Genomic DNA, 22,084 nt, shown 5'->3' on the forward strand with positions numbered 1-22,084 from the left:
AATTATTAATTGAGAATTTGCTGTAAATTATTTTTAAAATGTGTGACAAAAAATTGTTTTTGCGCACATTTTTCGAAAAACTAATCTCGATTTACTAAAAAATATACCTATGATTATTTTATACGTACTTGTAAAATCTCTTTTTTTTAGCCTCTTTACGTTTTGCTCTGTCGAGAGGGATAAAAATATCCCGTTTTCTTTTTGAGTATAGTAAAAATTGAAATTCTATCTTTTTTTAAAAAAAAGATTATTGAACTTGCTTTATCTTTCGCAGGCAAATTCAATGACTATTTTTTAACATCAACAGTATTTTTTCTTTCTTTCTTTTTTTTTGTGTATAAAATTTGATCACTCTCTTGACAATTTTTTTTAGGACTATTACGAGAACAATCTCTGTGCGCTTAGCGAACTTTCCGACAGTTTTTCTGTTTTTTTCTTTTTTTCTTTCTATATGTGAGAAGGGGAATTTTCTTTCTCCTGGTTTTCTTAATCTCTGAGATTAATTTGACTGTCAGTATCAGTAAAAAAAAAAAGAAGAAGTTTACCTTCGACACTTTAATTGAGCATGACAAACAAGGAATTTCCTCTTGCTCTCTTGGAATTGTTCATTTTCAAGATATTTGTGAGAGTTTCCTTTTTTTTCCTTTCTTTCTCTATTTTTTTTTTATATTTATAAGAAGACTGAGTCAGTTTGTGGCAATTCGAAAGTGGCGATACTTGCCAAGAATAAAGCCACTGCAGTCAATATTGCCGGAACAATGAGCGGTGAACCTACAAGCGATTGGAACGTCATTGTACCAATTAAGCCGGATATGCGTATTGCAGCTGCTATCAAACCAAATCCTGTACATCTGTAAGAAGAAAAAAACCAAATTTTAAATTCGCATTTATCAAATTTGTAAAAAATTAACGTATTTTCTGTACAAAAAGAATGAAATAAAATATTTATAAAAATAATTTAATTCTTGCGAAGAATTTTATCAAAATAATTGAAATACTGAGAAATTTTTATTCTTCATGAAAAGAATTTAATTATATTAAAATTTTAGAGAATAATTTAATATCTGTGTGGCATTTTATTAAATTCTTTTTAAAAATAATTCAATTTCTAAAATGCATTTTATTATTTATAAACAATTTTGTTAAATAATTGATTTTTTCGAAATTGGTTTGAAAATTCTATTCTAAATTAATTGAATTCCTGTGGAAATTTTATTGTTTACGAAAATAATTGAATTTTGGGTGAATTTTATCAATTTTTTTTTAAAATAATTGAATTGTTTTGCGAAATTTCATAAAAATACTAGATATTGAAAATGAATTTCGAATATTTTTTGAAAACAATTGAATCGTTTTAAAGAATTTGATTACAATTTTTGAAAATAGTTTTTTGATTTTTAGTATTAGCGAATTTAAGGGGAGGTTCCCATCGCGGGAGTCAAAAAAATTGATTTCTTTTTTATTGTATTTTTTGAAAGCTATATATATGTAGAATATGTGTGTATACCGATTTTTTGATCCGAAGAATATTTTCGATTTTATAGAGTCTTGAACTAACCGACGTCCCGAGCACTAAGTAACAAATGTCAGGCAAATCACATCAATTTTTAAAAATTTTGCAAATCTGACCTCAGAATCGTAAAGAGAGACCCTAAATACCTATAGATATTTATCATATACGCAAATTGAACAAAGAATTGCAAAGAATACAATTATTGCACAAAAATGTTTTTCAAGCTAAACGCGTTTTTCTCGAAACAAGATTTTTTAAACTGGTGGGCATCGTAGCGTCTAAACTATTTAATCAATCAACTTCGGGTTTGTGGTTTATTAAAGGTAACTAAATTCTACAGGGGTTATACCTATAATATGATAAAATTGTTAACAATACAGATTTTTACAAGAGGTCAAATATGGAAAAATAATGCAAAAACGCACTTTTTTTAAAAATGTGTCCGCCATTTTGTCATTTTGTTAACTTTTTAACTATTTTATAGGTATAACCTATTCTTTAGGATGTCATCTTTATAAAAAATTTTGAGTTTCTGTTTTAGACTAAAAATTGCGCAGTGTAGAATGCCCACCGTTTTCCTTATTTAAAAAAACATTATTTTCTAGATGCGCCATATTGGCCGCCATTTTGCATTTTTTTGAAAATGAAATATATGTTGTAAAAGTTCAAGAATGTATCTTTATTTAGAAAAAAAACTAAATCGCTAAGTCATAGCCGTTCTTTGCAAAAAATTGTCAAAGTTTGTGTTTATTTTGGCCTCTGCAATGAGAACCTCCCCTTAAAGTAGTGGAAATTATCAAGAAAAAAAAAAATAAAAAACAAAAATAGTAGTTTTTAGTGGCTGAAATCTAAAAAAAAATTTCTCAGCAAATTAAAATAATAAATAAATATTACCGTATATGTACGGGATAACTTTCAACAGTAGCAAGAATCAAGGACGTCCAAGCCACTGCGAAAACAGCGAGAAAACCACCTTCGAAGCTGAGAACGGCGGTTCTGCTTGTATCCTTAAAAACCAAGCAAAGTGCAACGATGGAAGAAAAAAATAACGATATACCTGTGAAGCAAAAAAGAAAATTTTAGAAATTCACCAAAAAAAACAAAGAAGACACACACACTAAAGATTGATTGTTTATTTTCAAACAATGTGTTTACCAATTATCTTTGGTCTCCGTAAATTAGTGAGTGCGAATCCAGTGAAAGCCGCTGATAAAACAATCATAACTTGTCCAACGAGATGACCGTATATCACCTCTTCAATATAAATATTATAATCCAAATCCATCGTTGGACATGGATTGCCTATACTTAACTCCGTATTATTTTCAAATTTGCATCTCACAAAAACCTGAGCTGAGAGATCCGTGTCTAAAAATCTAACAAAATTTTCCAATTAATTTATTTTATTATACAAAAACGAAAAAAAAACATTTTTTATATTTGATAGGAAAAAAAATAATTACTTGGAATTTTCGATAATACTGTCTATAAAATGTGTCTTGCTAGACTTGATGCTACTGAATTCAACAGCTTGGAAAGTGCAGTTATCAAAATCAACGTGGCTAAATATCATTTTATTAAATCTGAAAATAGAAAACAAATATTGGAAATTATTAAAATATTCATATTAAAATATTAATATTAAAATATTAAAATGAAAAATTCGATTTTACTTTTCTCACACTACTCACTTGCAGTTAAAAAATTTTGAGTCCTTATATTGTCGATTCTCCAGGGAACCTGTGAATGTTTCATTCGTAAGTTCTTGATCTTTGAATACTTCGGTGTGAGTTTTGTACTCGATTGCTCGCAATAATTTCACGTACTCCGGACACCATATCATCAATCCGTATAATCTAGAGCAGAAATTTTTCTCTTATACCTAATTTAAATATTAATTCTTCTTCACATTTATTTACCTGTCTCTTTTTTTTAATTTACTAGTTAATTGATTTTTTTTATTTATTAGTTCATTATTATTGAATTGTATAATATTAATATTATATTGATTATCAAGTATTATATTTATCAGTTTATTAATTTTTGAATGTATTTTAATTCAGAAAGGAAAACTCACCCAAAGGCAGAAGCCGACCAAATGACTAGAAGTACAACAGTTGCCCGCAAATGTTGCGTTGAAAAGAGTTCGAGAAATGAATTCCAGAACTAAAAAAAGAAATGAAGAGGGTTTCAACAAAATTACTATTTATAATAATAATAATAATAATAATAATTATAATAATAATAATAATAATAATATAAAAAATATTAAGTACCATTCCGATCGAGTAGAGAATATCACCCAAAACACTCGAATGATCGGATGGCGACGGCGGAGCCAAGGGACACGGTCTTTTATTCGGAAGTTCCAATTCCGAAAGTTGATATTCAGCCTCAGCTGCTGCTTTCTTTGAGTCATTTTTCTTATATATCCTCTATTAAACAAATTTGAACAAAATTTAATTATTTCACTCTCAGAGAATATTTTAATTTATTAAGAATTATTATATTACTGGCAAAAGTTACAAAATTTTTTATTTTCAAATTTAAATTTTTGAATAATTTCATAATTAAAATTTAAAAAATTCACTTATTAAACACATAATTAATTATTAATGTTGATAATGTATATCCATTAATTTTATAAATAGTAAAATTCTTCTCAGGAATTCAATTAATTTCTAAAAATTTTACTAAAATTCTTCGTAACAATTCAATAATATTCTCATAAATAATAAAATTCTTCAGAAGAATTCAATTATTTTTATAAACAGTAAAATTCTTCTCAGGAATTCAATTATTTCTGAAGATTTTACTAAAATTCTTCGCAACAATTCAATTATTTTCATAAATAATAATATTCTTCGGAAGAATTCAATAAAATTTAATTTTAGGAAAGAATTCAATTATTTTTTTCTTGATTCGTTATAAAATTTTTCAAAAAGATTCAATTATTTTGTAAATTTCTAATAAATTCTTCGAAACAATTCAATTATTTTTATAAATAATAAATTACTTCGTAAAAATACAATTATTTTCAACAAAATTTAGATACAATTTTACGAAAGAATTCAATTATTTTTTTAAACGCAGTCTTTGAAAAAATTCACTTATTTTCAATAAAATTTTACGAAATAATTAAATTTTTTTTCTTAATTCGTTATAAAAGTTTTGAAAGTATTCAATTATTTTTATAAATAGTAAAATTCTTCTCAGTAATTCAATTATTACAAAAAATTGTACTAAAATTCTTCGCAAGAATTCAATTATTTTCATAAACAATAATATTCTTATGAAGAATTTAATTACATTCAATACAATTTAATTTCAAAAAAGAATTCAATTATTTTTTCTTTATTCATTATAAAATTTTTCAAAAAGATTAAATTATTTTCTAAACTTTCAATAAATTCATTGAAAAATTCAATTATTTTCAATAAAATTTCACGAAAGAATTCAATTTTTTTTCTTAATTGGTATAAATGTTTTCAAAAAAAATATAATTATTTTCTAAAATTGTAATAAATCCTTCGAAATAATTACATTAATTTTAATTTTTCGAAAGAATCAAATTATTATCTAAAATTTTCATAAATCCTTTGAAACAATTCAATTTTTTTTATAAGTAGTAAAATTCATCGCAAAAATTAAATTATTTTTTATAAATAATAAAATTCTTCAATGTCAATAAACTTCAATAATCAAATATTTAATTACAATTATTAACAGACACGATTATTTTAAAAAATAAAAAAAATTCTTTTTTCAATTCAATTATATTTAAATTATTTAAAATAATTTAATTATTTACAAAAAATCTAATAAAATTGTTTAAAAGAGTTTAATTTTCTATCAATAATTTTAATGAAATTTTAATAGTAAAATTATTAATTACAATAAATTATTGACAAAATCGATTATATTGAATAAATTAAAGAAATATTTTAAGAGAACTCAATTGTTGTCAACACTTTTAATAGTATCTATTCTTCGAAAGAATTTAATTATTTTCTACATTTTAATAAAATTCCTTGAATGAATTAAATTATTTTAGAAAATTGTAATAAAATTTTGAGAAGAATTAAATTATTTTAGAAAATTGTAATTAAATTCTGAGAAGAATTTAATTATTTTTTTTAAATTTTAATAAAATTCTTCGAAGGAATTCAATTATTTTCATATTGTTTAATAAAATTCTTTGCATCAAGAATTCAATGATTTCCAATAAATTAATTTTAAAATTGGAAATATTTAAATAATTTTTCTTTTTAAATATTGCCAATTTTTTAAATAACTTCAAACTGCGAACAGATTATTGGAATACAACGATTTTATTAATAAAGATTATTTTTTTTTCGTACCTGATATACCATCATTGCCTCAACATCGCGACCAGCTTCAATGAGATATCGTGGACTTTCGGGCAAAAATACAAGACCAATAGTTGCGCCAAGCGCTGGCAGGCAGCAGAGTAAGAGAAAACGATGCCAAGCGCTGAAGTGCTCCTTATTTTCCAGGACAATCATATCGCCAGTTGTTGGAAGTATCGCCATTGCAATTAAAGCTGTGTAAACACCGCCGATTGCACCCACGCAAACGAGAGCCGCGACCCATCGTCCTCTTCTTGATCGCGGGCAACATTCCGCCAAATATGTGAAAGTCAACGGCAGAGCTCCACCAACACTGACAATTGATAAATAAATAACATAAACAATTTTACCAATACACAAAATTTGCAAATCTATTTTAAAATTCATCCTCTTCTTCTCGTAAATCATTAAAGTCTCTTCAAAATTTCATTTAACAATTAATTAAAAATTGCAATCAACAATTAATTAAAAATTAAATTCAAAAATTAATTAAAAATTACATTCAACAATTAATTAAAAATTACATTCAACAATTAATTAAAAATTACATTTAAATTTTACTATTTGATATTTTTATTCTATTCAAATTTTAATTATAAGATTATAATTTGAAAAAATTGCTATTAAAATAATTTACTTTTTTAAAAAAAAGAAAAAGAAAGGAAAAGAACGAAATTAATAAAAATTATTATTTGAAAGGGAAAATAATAGATTTTTTTACCCAACGGCAGAACAAAGTCTAGCAGTCATAAATGTGCCGTAAGTCGGCATAAAAGTAGCGACTGCACTGAAAATTACGTGGACCAACATCGCCGATATCAAAGTTCTCCATCTTCCAAGTCGATCGCCCAATCCTCCCCAACAAAGTCCTCCCAAAGCAAGTCCCAAAAGTGTGATATTCGCTGAAAAATAATAATTTACATCATTCTCAACAATACTCATTCTTTTTTTTAAATAGATTTTAAATTTAGATTTTTTTTAACAATAGATGATTATTATTGGCGTAAAAAATAAAAGCATTGTAAATAAATAAAAAAATGTTAAAAGAAGGAATAAGAATAAAATTTTCAGCTTTTTTCTACTCACCCAGCCATCCTTTTTCGCTATCTTCAATGCACAATTCAACTTCTGCACTCGGAAGAATATAAGGTACAACGAAAAATTCAATAGTATCGGATGCAAGACTTAAACCAGCGAAGAATGTCACTAAAAACTGAAAGTAACCAACGCCAACCTGGAATAAAACAAATTTTCATTTTCAAGGTTGCCACAAAAATTTAATTTCGTTTTTCCCTCATTTCCAGACTTATTATTTATTATAAATAATAATTTATGAAAATAATTGAATTCATGTGAAGAATTTTGATTAAATTTCATTTAAATAATTGAAATGTGAAGATTTTCGCTATCTATTTCTAAAAAAAAGATAATTTAATATTCTTAACGGGAATTTTTAAAAAATTTTGAAAATAATTTAATTTTCAGAAAGTATTTTATTAGTTTTCAAAAGAATTGAATTCTTATGATGAATTTTGATATTTATCGAAATAATTGAATTTTGTAAAAGAATTTTATTTAAATTTCTTAAAATAATTGATTTTATGTGGAAAACTTAAAAAAAATTGTGAAAATAATTAATTTCCTGTGACGAATGAAAAGTTATTTATGAAAATAATTGAATTATTGCAACGAATTTTATTATTTTATTGAATAATGGAATGTTTCTTAAATTTGAATTTATTTAAATCTTAAATTTATTTAAAATTGTATTAAAAATATTGAAAATTTGCAAAGAATTATATTTAAATTTTTGAAAATAATTTACTTATTGGCGAAAAATTTTGCTATTTATAAAGATAATTGAATTCTTGACTAGATATTTGTTCAAATTTTTAAAAATAATTGAATTTCTTCGAAGAATTTTATTAATTTTGAAAATAATTGAATTCTTGTGATGAATATTCGTTATTTATGAAAATAATTGAATTTTGGAAAAGAATTTTTTAAAAATTCCTAAAAATAATTGAATTTTTGTGAAGAAGTTTGTTATTTATTAAGACAATTAAAAACTTTTGAAATTATTAAATAATATTAAAAAATTCATTTAGTTTTCTTTTGAATTTTACAAATTTAATTTTTTCCAGTACTTTTAATAAAAATCCCTGATTTTCCTGATCTGTGGCAACCCTGATTTTTAAACAATTCGAATTCATTTAACAATTGAAACAATTTCGAAAAAGTTTTAACAAGTAATAATTTATTTCATTTTTCAAAATTTCTTAACTTTAATATCAATATTCATTAAACTTCTGAAATTTAATAATTTCTAAAAATTAAAATTTATAAACCTTCCAAAAATCCAATTATTTTCTACAATTTTTAACTAAACTTCATCTCTAAATCAAATATCTATATTAATTTTTAATAATTTTTCAAAATTTCTTCGAGAATTCAATTATTTAAATACAATTTTTTGTAATAATTGAAACCGTCCATTTTTCTTTTTAAAGATATTAAGATAGAATATTTTCAAAAATTGTAATAAAGAAATTCGTAAAATTTGGAAATTTGGAAAAAAAAGTCGCAATTTTTTAATATAAGTCAATGAAAGTCGCATTATTTAAAAATAGTCGAAAAAAGTATTTGTTTTTGACCTATTTTTTTTCAAACAATTTCGTGATTTATATTAATTTTAAGAAATCTGTCATTACATTACGCAAGTAAATAAATAAAAAAAATCCAACAAAATTAAAGTCTGTAAATAAATATTTCAGGTAAAGTAAAATTTAAACTAAAATTAAAATTTAAACGTAAAATTAAAAGTTGAACGTAAAGTTAAAGAATCATTACTAAAAATTAGAAAAGAGAAATATAGCAAAAGTTTATAATTATAAATTCTAGAAATTTTTTTGTAAAAAATGAAATTCTCGAATAGGAAAAAGAACAGGAATATTTTAAACTATGCATTGTATAGAAATTAAAGTAGAAAATTTTTATCAAAAAAAATAAAGCATTTATAGACAATAGGGTGACAAGAACAATAAACATATTTACAGGACAATCTTTCAGGAATCCAAGAACCTCCTGGGGAGCTTGTTTATCGCGAATAATTGATTCATCAGGAGGATCTTGTTGATCGTGATCTTCCATGATAAGAAAAAGAAAAGGAAATCTATCACGAGACACACATTCGTGTTTATATTGCGGCAGAACAATACACAAAAGTTTAATATGCGATAAAAATATATACACAAAACAGCTGCGATTCCAAGAAAACCGGACGTGACTTATAGGTTATGTTTGACGTTTGAGAGGAAATTGTTTTTACTGTGCGCGCGGCAAATTTTAAACAATTAGAGAAAAAAAAGAGGAAAATTGAAAATAGAAATTAGAAATAATGATGGTAGAAAAAAAAGGTGAATATATTTATGTAGTACCTGTTTTATGGCTTCTTCATGAAATTGTGCAGCTGTCGAATCAATAAGATCATGTTCAGCCGGATCGGCCGATGTACTAATTTCCGTACTAGCAGTTTTTGACGTTTGTGTTGTCATTTCTTCTGTATATAATCCAGTTCTAGTTCCTGATGATCGTTCCCCAACTCCTGAAGGCGGTGCGTTGCCTTTCAAGGAGGATACAAGCCACTGGCTTTCCTCTGACGAGGGCATTACTGCCACAAATCATCTACAAAAATTCTTTTCTCAGAAAACATTACTTCGCCTTCTTTATTATTATTATCACTAATATTTTATTAATTATTATTATTATCTTTAATATTAATATTATTATTATTATTTTTTTATTATTATAATTACTCAATATAAATTGACAAATCTAGAATTTATAAAAATATTTATTCAATTCTTATGAGAAAATTTAGAAAAACAATTATTTTTTGATGAAAAAAATTTGAAAAAAATTATTGATTGCAAATTAATTATTTTTTAAATATAAATATAGTTGTACATAATTACATAATTGTGTTATTAAAGATGTAAACGAAATTTTGACCCATTAAAATGGTTTTATTTTTGGAATATGTACCTATTTTCAGTTTAAATTATTTAATTCCATTTTCAATTTCAATCAGAAAATATGTAATTTGAAGAGATAAATATTCTTGTCATTAAAATTATCCCTTGAATTTTTCTTTCTTTTAATTTAAATTTCTAATATATTGTCAAATAAAGACAATAAAAAGCCAAGAATCTGAAAAAAGTTTGTAGAAAAAAAAAGAAAATAGTAAATAAAGTAAAATTATTTTCTTGTTTCAATTCCAATTTTTTGAAAAAAAAATAAAAAATTTATAAATATTCTGATAATTATAATTAATAGTATATAATTAAATATAATGTAATTATAAAAATAAATTATCAGGGTGGTGACAAGTTTCAGTTTATTAATTTCCCTGACAATTTTACAGACATTAAAATTATTTTCTTTGACATTTTTTTCAATTATTTTTTTAAATAGTAAAATATTTACAAAAATTCACTTATTTTCAAAACAATTTTAATTAAATTCCTCGGAAGAATTCAATTTTTTTAAAAATTTATAACACATTTCGAAAAAATTCCATTTTTTTCTAAAATTTTAATAAATCCTTCGAAAAATTCAAAATAATTCAATTCTCAAAATATTTTTAAAAAATTCTATATAAAAATGAAATTACTTTCGAAACATTTCAATTATTTTTATAAATAGTAAAATTCTTCGCAATAATTTAATTATTTTTAAAAAAATAGTAAAATCCTCTGCAGAAATTCAATTCTTTTCAAAATAATTTTAATAGAATTTCTCAAAAGAATTTAAATTTTCAAATATAAACATAAAATTAATTTATTTTCTAAAATTTTAATAAATTCTTTGGAACAATTCAATTATTTTTATAAATAGTAAAATTCTTCGCAAAAATTCAATTATTTTCAATACGATTTTAATAAAATTCTTCTTGATCAAATTCAATATTGCTTTCAAAATTTTCAATTAAAATTATTATAGAAACTCCATTAGTTTAAAAAAAAATTCAAAGAAATTCTTTAAAAGAATTTAATTAGGATTTTTTACATTTTTACTATAATTCTTTGCTAGAATTCAGTTAATTTCCTAAATAATAAATGATAATGATATTTTCATTAAAATTTTTGATAATTCAATTATTTTGAAAATTTTGCAATTAAAATTCTTCAAAAGTTGATTTTCAAAAATTCTAACTTAAAATACTTGATGAAAAAATTAATTATTTTAAATTAAATTTTACAAAATTTCAATATATTCAAAATCTTTTTAATTGTACATTTCGAAAATTTAAATTGAAAAATGATTCAAAAATAATTTTTAAAAGATTTGTTTATAGTTATTTTTCCCACTATAAAAATCGAAATGAGTTACAATTTAATACTAAAAAAAATATGATATTTTGTTGCAATATTTGGAAAAAAAGTCGAAGAATTCGCAATTTTTGAAAATAAGTGGCCACCCTGATTATTATATTCTATTAATATTATAATTATTGAAAGAATATTTTGTTGATGAAAATTTTGTTCGTCTTTCTATTTTGGCACTCGATTTATAAATAAAGAAGCATTAAATTTACAATTACAAATTATTAATAACGAAGGAAGAAAAATTCCTTTTTACATACCTGGTTGATTTGAGATGTAAATAAATTCACAATTTTTCAATTATAGAGTTTCAATTCTCCTTTTTTGGGGGATTAAACAAAAATTCCAAATTCGCAAAATAAAATTCAATCAGTTTTCGATTTATTTTTGTCTTTTTTTATTCCTCCTATTGAATTATTTAATTGCAAATTAATGCAATTTTTGCGCTAAAATATGCGAAATATTTTTAAAAATACACTTCTTTGTTGGTTCGCTGCCGAATTTTTATCATCATTATTTATTTCCTTCTCCTCCTTTCAAAAAAAAAAATTGTACGTGTAAAATTTGTGAACAATTTCTACAAAATAGACGTCTTTTTCACCACTTGATTTTTCTTGAATTTCTTTTTTTTTCAATAATTTTCTAATAATTGCGCGTCATTGTGTAGAATAATAATAGATTTCAATGAATTTTTTCGGAAGTTAAATATACTGTCTGTGCCGACAACGACGACGACATTTTCACATCGAGCCGAGAGGGAAACATTGTGCTTAGTGTTTATCGATTTAGACAAGCGCTCCTCTCTCTATTCGCTCAGCATTTTCAATTGTGTTCAAAAGTTCTATATATGTTTGTGTATATACGTATATGAAGCAGAAGGAATTTCGTATTAGTCTTTAGAACATATATATGTAATATTCAAATCGATAACCTTGATCATCAACGAAGAAAAATGTTTTACTGACAGATGATTTTTTTCCTTCTTTTCCTCTATTTTTATAATTATTGCGATTAATTAACAAGTTGAATTTTTCCTTTTTTTTTGGCAATTATTATTAATTTCTAGATTTGTATTAGAATTTTAATTTCGTTCTGGAAAAGAAATAGGTATTAAACAAATTTATTCGCTTTTACAATTTTGAAATTCGAAACTATAATTAAAATTAATGAGCGAAAATTAGTAAATTTTTAATTTTTCTCGAAAATTAGATTTTTGTTTTAAAAATTGACACTTAAATATTCTATTGGAATCGATAAAAAATTCTCTTTACATAATTCTTATATGCAAAATAAATTTATAGACTTCTTTTGGCTTCTCACAGGCCTCTTGATTTAAATTACTCTAAATTTTTATTGCAAAGAATGATTGTCAGAAGAAATTATATTTCAGTAAAAATGAATTATTCCCATAAGGTAACTTCTATTTATTTTTCCCCTTTTTTAAAATCAACAGGTTACAATTGTTCCAGAAAAATGTTAATAAAATCAAAATTGAAAATAATTTCTAATATTTTAAAGAAATATCCAAATAACTCAAAAAAAGGAGAAAAAAAGCTAGAATTAAAATTCTTTTTAAATTAGAAAAATTCGATTAATATTTAAAATTAAAAAAATTTTGAATAAAATTATTTACTCTAGTTTGCTATTGGTTGCCATTGGGAAAGTGTTTTATTCGGCGTTTCACTGTCAGCTTCCTCAGAATCATCCGAATTCTCATCATCGTTTTTCGATTTGTTTGCATCCTCATCGTCAGAATCGTGTTCAATTCGATCCATTAATTCTTTCGCTGGATTAAATACACCATTCGTGGGAACATTGCATATAAAGCATCTCTTACTTTTCTTGTAATGCTCCAAAGCACAAGGCTCACAGAAATAATGCTTACATCTGTAAATTAGTTTACAATAAATACAAAAAATAATTTACAAGTAAATTTTCAAGTAAATTCTTTATATAAAAGTAAATTTTAGGAACAAAAAAAAAATAAATTAAAATTCGAGGAAACCTACTTGGTGACGACGGGCCTAGTGAAACTGTTCCGACAAATAAAGCATTTAAACGGCAAAGTTTCTTCGTCGCTGTCGATTTCGTATTTTCCATCATCGTCATCATTGTCACTGTCATTTTTGTTTCCCGACGCCGCTGCCTCACGTTCCAGCTGCCAACCCAATTTGTAATCCGATCGATCGTGAAGAAATTTACAACTGTCTGCAATAAAGAAAACAAACAAATATTCGCAATTTTTCTAATTTTTAAATACAAAATTAAAATACAAAAATTCAAGACCTCCAAAGCCGCAAAATCCAGTTTCTTTATAATCTTTGCAAATATCTGGCTGATAATCCCATCGAACTGTTGCTCTTAAATTGGCCGGCGCTCGAATTGGCCCCTTTCGAACCATTCCACTTGACGCGTTACCAGCGGCCGAGTCCTTCTTTTTAAAATACTGCGCGTAATTATTTATTCCTCGGTAGATTTTGTCATCCTCTTTACCTTCAAGTTCCTAAACGAAATAAAAATTCAAAATTCGAAATAAAGGAGAATTTTCATTCTAAATTATAATTTCATAAATTATTCTATAAATACCGCATTTATTTTCTGAGCTTTTTCGAAAATTGCTTGGGCATCTTTATCAAGTTCTGTCTCAATTTCCAAAGTTGCAGTTGCTCCTTGATCTTGTGGTCCAACGGGCATTGGTGTCGCGAGACTTTTATATGAAACCGAAACAGATTTCTCTTCCTCACTGTCTGAAGAATCGACAGATTTCTTCTGCTTTCGATATTTCATTGTCTATGGGAAAAATTAAAGCAATAAAATTTTAATTTCTTGAAAAACCCAGTTTTTTAGAAAATAAAAATTTTAAAAAACTCAAGTATAAGGAATAAATAAATTCTTAATATAAATGTGTTTAAATAAATTCTTACACTTTGTCTCAAGGGATTTTTTGAATCGACTTTTTTCTCCTTTTTAATAACTGTTGTGTCATCCTCACTGCTATCTGAAAAAAAAATTATTATTAAATCATTATTAAAATCATATTTTATTAAAAAACATTGAATTGCGAAAAGTTTTTAAAAATAATTAAATTTTTTATAAAGAATTCTATTAAGATTTTTGAGAATAATTGAATGTCTGTGTGGAATTTTATTTAATTTTGTTGAAAATAATTGAATTCCTAAAAAGCATTGTATTTATGAAAATAATTGAATTCTTGAGAACGATTTAATTAGAATCTAAAAGAATAATTGAATTATTTCAAAAAAATGTAATTGAAACTGTATTTAAAATAATTGATTTCTTTCGAACAATTTTATTAAAATATTTCCAAAATAATTAAATTGATGAGAAGATTAGAAGAATTTTATTATTTATGAAAATAATGTCGAAAAATTTTATTAAAATGTTTATGAAAATTTTATTTTATATAATTGAATTCTCGTGGAAAATATTTGTGAAAAGAATTGAATTTTTCTATTAATTTATTTAAAATAGTATTAAGAATAATTGAAATTCTTCGATGAGTTTTATTGTTTATGAACGTAATTGAATTAATATTACAACACTGCAATTTCTCATACAACAAACTTGTTAAGATTGTTTACCCAATTTTTTAAATTATGCAATAAAAAACAACAATTAATTAGGTTTACCATTTTCAGAATCGTTGCCTTTTCGTTTTCGCACTGATATATTTTTACTTTTCCTTTTTTTAAACAAACAAATTGTATTTTTCTCTTCGGACTGCAATTCTGATTTCTCCATATTTGTAAAAAATTTGAGGTTATGTTTATGTTTTGGGACATTAACGACATTAAGGACAATTTTCACCAAAAAAAAGTCCCTTATGTAAAGGCACTTTCACATGATTTGCAATTTGCAATTTCTTCGTAAAATGTTGAAACAAGAGGGGTTTAGACTTAATTTCTAAACTTTCTTTACTTTCTCATCCCTGGCGATAAAGTGACGCGTGCGCAATGTTGTGACAGACTGGAAACAGTCAAGTTGAATTTATTTTCTCGCATTATTTATTAATTTCTATTTATTTAAATAAATAACAAATACACAATGAAACGTTTGTCTGAAGAAAGAACAAAATTACTATTCGAAAAATTAACAAAATAGTAAGTAATTTACACTGAACTTTTACAATTATTTGTTATTTTAGGTTAGGTTTTAGTATTTAAACAAAAACCACGTGTTTTTATTGGAAAATTGTCATTTTTTCTTTAAATACTTAAATTTCAAGTGTTGTTTTAATAAGATTATTTTTATTATTGTATATACAACACAGTAAAGTTATTAACTTTAGTAATAAAAAACTATACAATTATAAAATCTATTTTAACAGAATTTTCCGAAAAATTGAAACATTTTGTTCTCTCGTAGTAAAAATTAAAATAGCAATTACAATTTTCAGTATAGGGGACAATGTTAAGCACTTGATTGATCGTCCAGATGGAATTTACTGTTTTCGGGAGAAAAAGGATCGTGTTTATTATGCATCGGAGAAAATTTTTTCCATTGCAATGACTTTGGGTTCTGATCGTTTATTGAGCGTTGGAACGTGTTTTGGAAAATTCACAAAATCAGGAAAATTTAAATTACAAATAACAGCTCTTAATTATTTAGCGCCTTATGCTCAGGTATAGTTTTCATTTAATATTCCTCTGTATATTTTAATTTTGTCATTTATATTTTTCATTCAAATTAAATACTCGCTTTTTCTTGAAATATTCAAAAAATGTTTTCTAATTTCAGTACAAAGTTTGGCTAAAAGCATCAGCCGAACAACAATTTTTATATGGCCATCATGTAAATAAATCAGGATTAGGCAGAATAACCGAGGGAACACAAAAATATCAAGGAGTTGTCATCTATAATATGCACGACTTACCACTTGTAAGTAAATACAGAATTAAAAAAAACGCTTTTCTTTTTATTTTAATACAAAATTTTAATTAATTTAAATCTAAAAAAAATTAATATAGTAATTGTAAATTATAATCAAATTGAAATTAAATTATAATTAGTAATAAAGTATGATTAAATTAAAAATAAATTAAATTACTTTTAGGGTTTTGGTGTTGTGGCGAAAAGTACAGCCGATTGTAAAAATGCAGATCCAATGTCAACTGTTTGCTTTCATCAAGCAGACATTGGAGAATATATTAGATCAGAAGACACATTATTATAGTTCCGCGTCATATTTTTATTTTATATTTTCTTAAATAATTAACTAATGTAAATAAAATTTAACAATTTTTATTAAAAGAAATTTGTTTCCACTCTGTAGAAATATTTTTCTTATTAAAATACTTTTACAATTTATTTGCAAAGAAAACGATTAATCAAAGGAGGGATTTTTTTTAAATAAAAACACAATAATTAAGTTTAAAATTCATTGTATTTTGTTTTATTTAAAACAAAAGAATAAGTGAGAAAGATAACAAAACAAATATTTATATTAATAAGGACGGAACTTCTTCTACAGATGAGCAGACAATTTTTTATTTAACACATTTCAATTATTATTCAAAACTAACAATTCTTTTAAATAAAACTATTTTTTTCTATTTTAACAATAAATTATCGTACAAATGGAAAACGTGGTTTAAACGAATAAATTAAATGGCAAATATAATAGGTAAAATTTAACTAAACGCTTTTAAATTTAACCCTTTCGAAAATTTACTCTAATTTGTCTACTAATTTTTTCATTATAAAAAATAAAATTACTTTTTTCTTTATATAAAAATTGAGCATTGAAAATAAAAATATCTTAAGACTATGTTTAATAGACTACACATTGAATTGCTTAACACTTTCGGTTAATCTCCGAAAAATAAGATATTAACAATATATTTAAGTTTCTTCGTAAATTATTATAAATAATATATAAAAACTTAATGCTTGTAAATTGAATATAAAAAAAATTCACCTCAACAAATGTATATAAATAACAAGTAGCAAATATGTAAGATATGCTTTTTTTTACAATAATTATTAATTAACAAAAAAAAATTTTAAAAAGCATTTTCTTACAATTTTCTTAAAAATTAGTCAATAATTTCTTCCTTATTTTCTTAACTCGATATTTTTTTTTCTCTCAATTATTTCCTAACAAGTTTCTATAAAATTGTAAAAATTGGAAGACAATTTCCGTGACATCACATTTTTTTTTGTCATGAATGATAAAAAGAATAGACTATAAAATTTCCATTAAAAAAAAAAAACTGGAAGCTTTAATCGAAGACTAGAAATAGAATTTTTGTTCGATTCACTTGCTACTTACACAACATAAATATTACATATAAAAGAAAATTTTGATTTGAATTAATCAGTCCATAGTTTGACTAAGAATTTGTACAATAAAAAAAATCTTAAAAATAAAAAGAAGTGGAATAACATTTGAAATATTCTAAGTATTTTAAATAGTTCCATAATTTTTTATTTTTAATTCTAATTGAATTAGAATTATTCAATTCAAAGTATTTTTAAAAGGTCACTATTTTTTCGTTTTGAAAATATATTTAAAATACTGAGAATATTTATATTATTTAAATATCTAAGATATTTTTACTAATTTTAAAATTAGTAATGAATTATAAATTTTTTTCGAAAATTATCATAGATATTTGATATTTCTTAGATTTAGTTTAAATTTAAAAAATATGTAATAAAATTAATTTAATGGAATATAAAAATTTGAGTAATTATCAAGAGCAATTTTGGGAGGCATAAAAAATGACTCTTTTTTTTTGTTACGAATTCCTGAGCAACAAGAAGATAGATTCTATTTATTACCTAGGAATTGGATGGTCACCGTAGAAATCAAACTGCCAAAATTGGTCCCTTTTATCGGTGCATTCCGATGCAAAAACATCTTGTTCTGCTTGAACGCCAGATGCGTCGAGACAAAGACCAGTTCCTAAGTGAATAATTTTTCCTTCCTGAAAAAAAATCGCATTTATTTATTAATATTTATTTTAATAAACAATTTTATTTTATATTATAAATCTTCTATATTAATAATCGTTGTATTCCAGTAATCAGTTCTAGTTTGAAGTTATTTGTAGTTTGCTTTTTTGTTTCCCAACTTTTCAAATAATTTTCCATTTTAAAATGTTTTCAATTTTAAAATTAATGTACTGAAAATAATTGAATTTCTTCGAAGAATTTTATTAACATTTTTTCACAATAATTACATTCTTTCGAGAAAATGAAATTAAAATTGTATTGAAAATAATTTAATTCTTGAAATAAGATTTTTATTTAAATTCTTTAAAATAATTGAATTGCTTTGAAGAATGAAGAATTTATTTCAATATTCTTAAAAATAATGAAGTTTTTTTTAATTTATAAAAATAATTGAATTGTTTCAATGAATTTTAGCAGAATTATTGAAAATAACTGAATTTTTATTAAAACTCTTGAAAATAATTGAATTTAAATAATATTTTTAAAAATAATTGTATTCTTTCGAGAAATTTTATTAAAATTGTATTGAAAATAATTTAATTCTTGCCGAGGATTTTACAATTCATAAAAATAATTGAATTGTTTCGAATAATTTTATCTGAATTTTTGAAAATGATTGAATTTTTTAAGAAAATTTTATTAAAAATTTTGAAAATAAATATTTTTAAAAAGGATTTCATCAAAATTGTTAAATTGTTAAAGTTTGAATCTGTAGTCATTCAAAAATTGATGTTTTTTCATTTGCTGATTTTATAAAATAAAAAGAAAAGATAATACCTCCGATAGCATCCAGTCACTACTGCCTTCACTTTTTGAGCAACGTTTCATTATTATTTTTGAAGTTTTATTTCTCATGAAATCCTCATTGACCGAAGCGCAAATTTCATCTTGCTTTAATTCCCCATCGTTATTCAACGAGAAAAGCTTTATTTAAACAAATAATAAATGTTAATAGAACCAGAAAAATATAAACATTGCAAGAAAAGAACGTTAATAAAGTAAAGATAATAAAAAAATAAATAATAAACTGTTAATAAAAAAAGTAATTCCAACTACCTGACTGGGATAAATTTTAGCATGGCATCCATACATTCCTAGATTATAAGAATTATCATCATTTTCACGTTGTAAATTATCCAGGCACAAATTTCTACTTTTAACTTTCAATCTTCCATAGGCAATAACATTTTCATCTGGAATTGACTTTTCCGGATAAACATTATCGAGATACCATTTGAAATCTTTACACTTGAGTCTTCTACGTAATTTCATTCGTTCCTTAATATTTCCAATGGCTGACAAATTATCCTATTTTTAAAAAAAGACAAACCAAGAATGACGAAAATTCAAATGATTGTTAATTGTATAAATCAAATTTTGGTTCTTTTTACCTTAAATTCCTCGCGATATAAATAAAATAAACGTTTATAATCGTCCATCCAAACGTGAACAAGTCTCGCGGTATTAATTCCATGAGTATCTTTATTTTTTGGAAATTTGTATGGATGAAAATTTCGAAAAATGTGTCCAACTCGGGAGCAGGGAATTGTCTCGAGTGTTCCTCCACATTGCCATACCTGAAATTAATAATTAAATTAAATAAATTAATATAATTGAAATAATTCAATAAATTAATATAATTAAATAATTAAATTGTTCTCTACCCTGAAGGACATTTCTAAATTTTCACCACCCCAGCCATCCATTTGATCGTCGTAACTTCCAATATTCCAGAAATATTTACGATTAATGGCGAACAGTCCACCGGCCATTGTTGGCGAATTTGTTGGCGAAATTGGCGACGAACGAGATTTCACATCCTTGTCTTGAATATCGATCCATGAAAAATGCCCGGACCAGGTGAAACCTCCGACTTGGAAAAATGAAGGATCGTTATCGTGTAAATACTCTAAAGTTTCTTCCGATATGTTATCGATTATAGGCGTTAGTACTGCATTGCTCTTCTTCTTAATTCGTTGCAGTAACGGTTCGAGCCTGGAGAAAGAAATAAAAAACAGAGATTAAACTTTGAAAATTATAACCGATAACATTTTTAATTTATAATTCTACTAGCAATTTTTTTAGAGCAATTCAATTATTTTCAATACTATTTTAATCAAATTTCTCGAAAGAATATAATTATTTTTAAAAACATTAAAACAATTCAACATTTAAAAAGGAAAATTATATAAATTATATAGAAAAATAGAAAATTTTTCTACTCAGTTTTTAGTTGAAAATAAAATTTTGAAAGACGCACCACTCAATTGTCACTTCACAATGAGCGTCCAAAAATATTAAAACATCTCCTGTTGCAATTTCCGCTCCTTTTAATCGTGCTCGAATCAAACCCATTCTTTCCTCTAATCGAATAATTTTCACTTTCTTTGGAAATCTCGTCGCTATATAATAACTCAGTCTTTTTTGTAGTCCCTCTAAAAACATAAATTTCTTTAAAATACACACTTTAATTAAATTAAATAATTTAAATCACTTTAATTAGCGAAGAAATAATTTAAATCACTTTAATTAGCGAAGAAATAATTTTCTTTTCAAACCTTCATCGCTGCAATCATCAACAAGAATAATTTCTTTCAATAATTTTGGTGGGGATTTTCTAAGGACACTGTGAACAGTTCTCAAAAGGACACTCCATGGTTCATTATAAAAAATAATTACTATACTGGCACTTGGTAATGAAGTTTCATAAGTCACATTTTTGCATCTGTAATTAATTGTCGGAAACGATTGGATTTTAATTCATAAATGTAGCAAGTAAACGGGGAAGAAAATTACAGAAATAGTGAAAATTTCTTACAATGGATTTCGTGGATCCGCTAATTTTCGTTTCAAGGAAATTCTATCAGAAAGAACAGTATTTAATGCTTTTTTCTTAAGCGCTAAATCTCCTTTAACCTTTTCGTCCCCGTATAAAAAAGAAGGTTCTCCATATTCTCCCATTCCTGGTACAACATTACGTTCGTAATTCAATATCCACGATTCGTATCTGAAATTCAAAAACGAAAATTAAATTCAATAAAAAGTACTGTCGATTTAGAAATAAGTTTAGTTACAAAAATTTTTTGAAAATGAGCACTAATAAGTGAATTTTGTACTTAATAAATGAATTTTAAAAATTTTTGATTACGAAATTATTTAAAAACTTTATATTTGAAGATAAAAAATTTTGTAATTTGCATAAGAATAATAAATTAAATATCACGTTCCGCTCGTAACATTGGCTATTGTTTATTTATAAAAGAGAAGAGAATAGAATTTTTTTCCCTTACCTGCGATATTCCTCATTTGTTTTACTTTCAACGTCAATAAATTTTCCATTAATATAGGAAACATCTGCCTTCTCATTACTTATAGCATTAATATAATTGTCATCACTTACTCTAAAAATGCGTTGAGCAATTAATAAAATTACAATCACATAAAGTATACAAATTGTGTACTTTATAAAAAGTTTGCTCCGAAATAAAAACATTTTCGAAAATTTTGCATTGTCCAAGTATTACCGAGCCACTGTTCCTACTTATTTATATACACGTATAGCGGTTATAATAATAAAATTGCAAATTTTCAATAAAAAAAATTGCGAATTGGAGTATAAAAATCGTATATATTTAAATTCATAAAGTAAAAGTTGTTGACGTGGGCAAAAAGTGAGGTTATATTTAAAGGAGGTATCACAACCTCTCGGATCCTTATTTACAAAATTATACCTGCCCCACCCTGAATTTTAATAACAATTATGGACAAGTTGTTGACAATTGTCAATCTTGTCAATTTATTCAATTTTTAAAAATAGTTTGAAGTTTGTAAATAAAAAA

The 22,084-nt window shown here is 24.4% G+C and overlaps 4 protein-coding genes across 8 annotated transcripts; 1 reads left to right on the top strand and 3 right to left on the bottom strand.

Annotated features, from left to right (window-relative positions):
- Window positions 1-47: 47 nt before the first annotated feature.
- On the bottom strand, window positions 48-11,666 carry LOC122506420 (synaptic vesicle glycoprotein 2B-like). 4 transcript variants are annotated; one of them, XM_043618574.1, is made up of 13 exons: window positions 11,528-11,646; window positions 9,928-10,092; window positions 9,321-9,567; window positions 6,970-7,117; window positions 6,605-6,785; window positions 5,875-6,196; window positions 3,790-3,948; window positions 3,591-3,679; window positions 3,205-3,369; window positions 2,977-3,096; window positions 2,669-2,889; window positions 2,408-2,570; window positions 48-851 (listed from the first exon to the last, which is right to left on the bottom strand). In XM_043618574.1, the coding sequence occupies exons 3-13, from the start codon at window positions 9,549-9,551 to the stop codon at window positions 671-673; spliced, it is 1,980 nt and encodes a 659-aa protein (XP_043474509.1). In that variant the 5' UTR covers window positions 9,552-9,567; window positions 9,928-10,092; window positions 11,528-11,646; the 3' UTR covers window positions 48-670. The 4 variants fall into 4 exon arrangements, with proteins under 4 accessions (XP_043474509.1, XP_043474508.1, XP_043474507.1 ...); XM_043618573.1 differs by having other exon boundaries at window positions 9,858-10,092; XM_043618572.1 differs by lacking the exon at window positions 9,928-10,092 and having other exon boundaries at window positions 11,528-11,666.
- On the bottom strand, window positions 11,641-15,053 carry LOC122506421 (E3 ubiquitin-protein ligase RNF113A). Of its 2 annotated transcripts, XM_043618578.1 has the most exons (7): window positions 14,918-15,053; window positions 14,192-14,265; window positions 13,854-14,057; window positions 13,554-13,770; window positions 13,277-13,475; window positions 12,901-13,154; window positions 11,641-12,359 (listed from the first exon to the last, which is right to left on the bottom strand). In XM_043618578.1, the coding sequence occupies exons 1-6, from the start codon at window positions 15,027-15,029 to the stop codon at window positions 12,902-12,904; spliced, it is 1,059 nt and encodes a 352-aa protein (XP_043474513.1). In that variant the 5' UTR covers window positions 15,030-15,053; the 3' UTR covers window positions 11,641-12,359; window position 12,901. The 2 variants fall into 2 exon arrangements, with proteins under 2 accessions (XP_043474513.1, XP_043474512.1); XM_043618577.1 differs by lacking the exon at window positions 11,641-12,359 and having other exon boundaries at window positions 12,671-13,154.
- Window positions 15,054-15,229: 176 nt separating this feature from the next.
- Window positions 15,230-16,559, top strand: LOC122506593 (60S ribosome subunit biogenesis protein NIP7 homolog). Its single transcript, XM_043618873.1, has 4 exons — window positions 15,230-15,388; window positions 15,685-15,910; window positions 16,026-16,166; window positions 16,342-16,559. The coding sequence occupies exons 1-4, from the start codon at window positions 15,333-15,335 to the stop codon at window positions 16,459-16,461; spliced, it is 543 nt and encodes a 180-aa protein (XP_043474808.1). The 5' UTR covers window positions 15,230-15,332; the 3' UTR covers window positions 16,462-16,559.
- A 1,213-nt stretch (window positions 16,560-17,772) lies between these two features.
- Window positions 17,773-21,932, bottom strand: LOC122506594 (polypeptide N-acetylgalactosaminyltransferase 1-like). Its single transcript, XM_043618874.1, has 9 exons — window positions 21,536-21,932; window positions 21,064-21,252; window positions 20,804-20,970; window positions 20,506-20,680; window positions 19,910-20,240; window positions 19,637-19,822; window positions 19,302-19,553; window positions 19,023-19,169; window positions 17,773-18,217 (listed from the first exon to the last, which is right to left on the bottom strand). The coding sequence occupies exons 1-9, from the start codon at window positions 21,736-21,738 to the stop codon at window positions 18,068-18,070; spliced, it is 1,800 nt and encodes a 599-aa protein (XP_043474809.1). The 5' UTR covers window positions 21,739-21,932; the 3' UTR covers window positions 17,773-18,067.
- Window positions 21,933-22,084: the final 152 nt, after the last annotated feature.

This window comes from Leptopilina heterotoma, unplaced genomic scaffold (assembly GCF_015476425.1).
Source record: "Leptopilina heterotoma isolate Lh14 unplaced genomic scaffold, ASM1547642v1 Lhet_42, whole genome shotgun sequence".
Lineage (NCBI taxonomy): Eukaryota > Metazoa > Arthropoda > Insecta > Hymenoptera > Figitidae > Leptopilina > Leptopilina heterotoma.

Bases quoted from the DNA above. Each gene is read 5' to 3' on its own strand.
- LOC122506420 (XM_043618572.1), bottom strand. From the start codon at position 9,551: ATGCCCTCGTCAGAGGAAAGCCAGTGGCTTGTATCCTCCTTGAAAGGC. The intron at 3,949-5,874 runs GTACGAAAAAAA...TTTGTTTAATAG, and splicing joins AGGCAATGATGGTATATCAG to AGGATATATAAGAAAAATGA. The intron at 3,680-3,789 runs GTACTTAATATT...TTCTTTTTTTAG, and splicing joins TTCTCTACTCGATCGGAATG to TTCTGGAATTCATTTCTCGA.
- LOC122506421 (XM_043618578.1), bottom strand. From the start codon at position 15,029: ATGGAGAAATCAGAATTGCAGTCCGAAGAGAAAAATACAATTTGTTTG. The intron at 14,058-14,191 runs GTAAGAATTTAT...TTTTTCCCATAG, and splicing joins AAAATCCCTTGAGACAAAGT to ACAATGAAATATCGAAAGCA. The intron at 13,155-13,276 runs GTAGGTTTCCTC...ACTAATTTACAG, and splicing joins ACTAGGCCCGTCGTCACCAA to ATGTAAGCATTATTTCTGTG.
- LOC122506593 (XM_043618873.1), top strand. From the start codon at position 15,333: ATGAAACGTTTGTCTGAAGAAAGAACAAAATTACTATTCGAAAAATTA. The intron at 15,389-15,684 runs GTAAGTAATTTA...TACAATTTTCAG, and splicing joins TTCGAAAAATTAACAAAATA to TATAGGGGACAATGTTAAGC. The intron at 15,911-16,025 runs GTATAGTTTTCA...TTCTAATTTCAG, and splicing joins ATTTAGCGCCTTATGCTCAG to TACAAAGTTTGGCTAAAAGC.
- LOC122506594 (XM_043618874.1), bottom strand. From the start codon at position 21,738: ATGTTTTTATTTCGGAGCAAACTTTTTATAAAGTACACAATTTGTATA. The intron at 21,253-21,535 runs GTAAGGGAAAAA...TTTGAATTTCAG, and splicing joins ACAAATGAGGAATATCGCAG to ATACGAATCGTGGATATTGA. The intron at 20,241-20,505 runs GTGCGTCTTTCA...TTCTTTCTCCAG, and splicing joins TGTGAAGTGACAATTGAGTG to GCTCGAACCGTTACTGCAAC.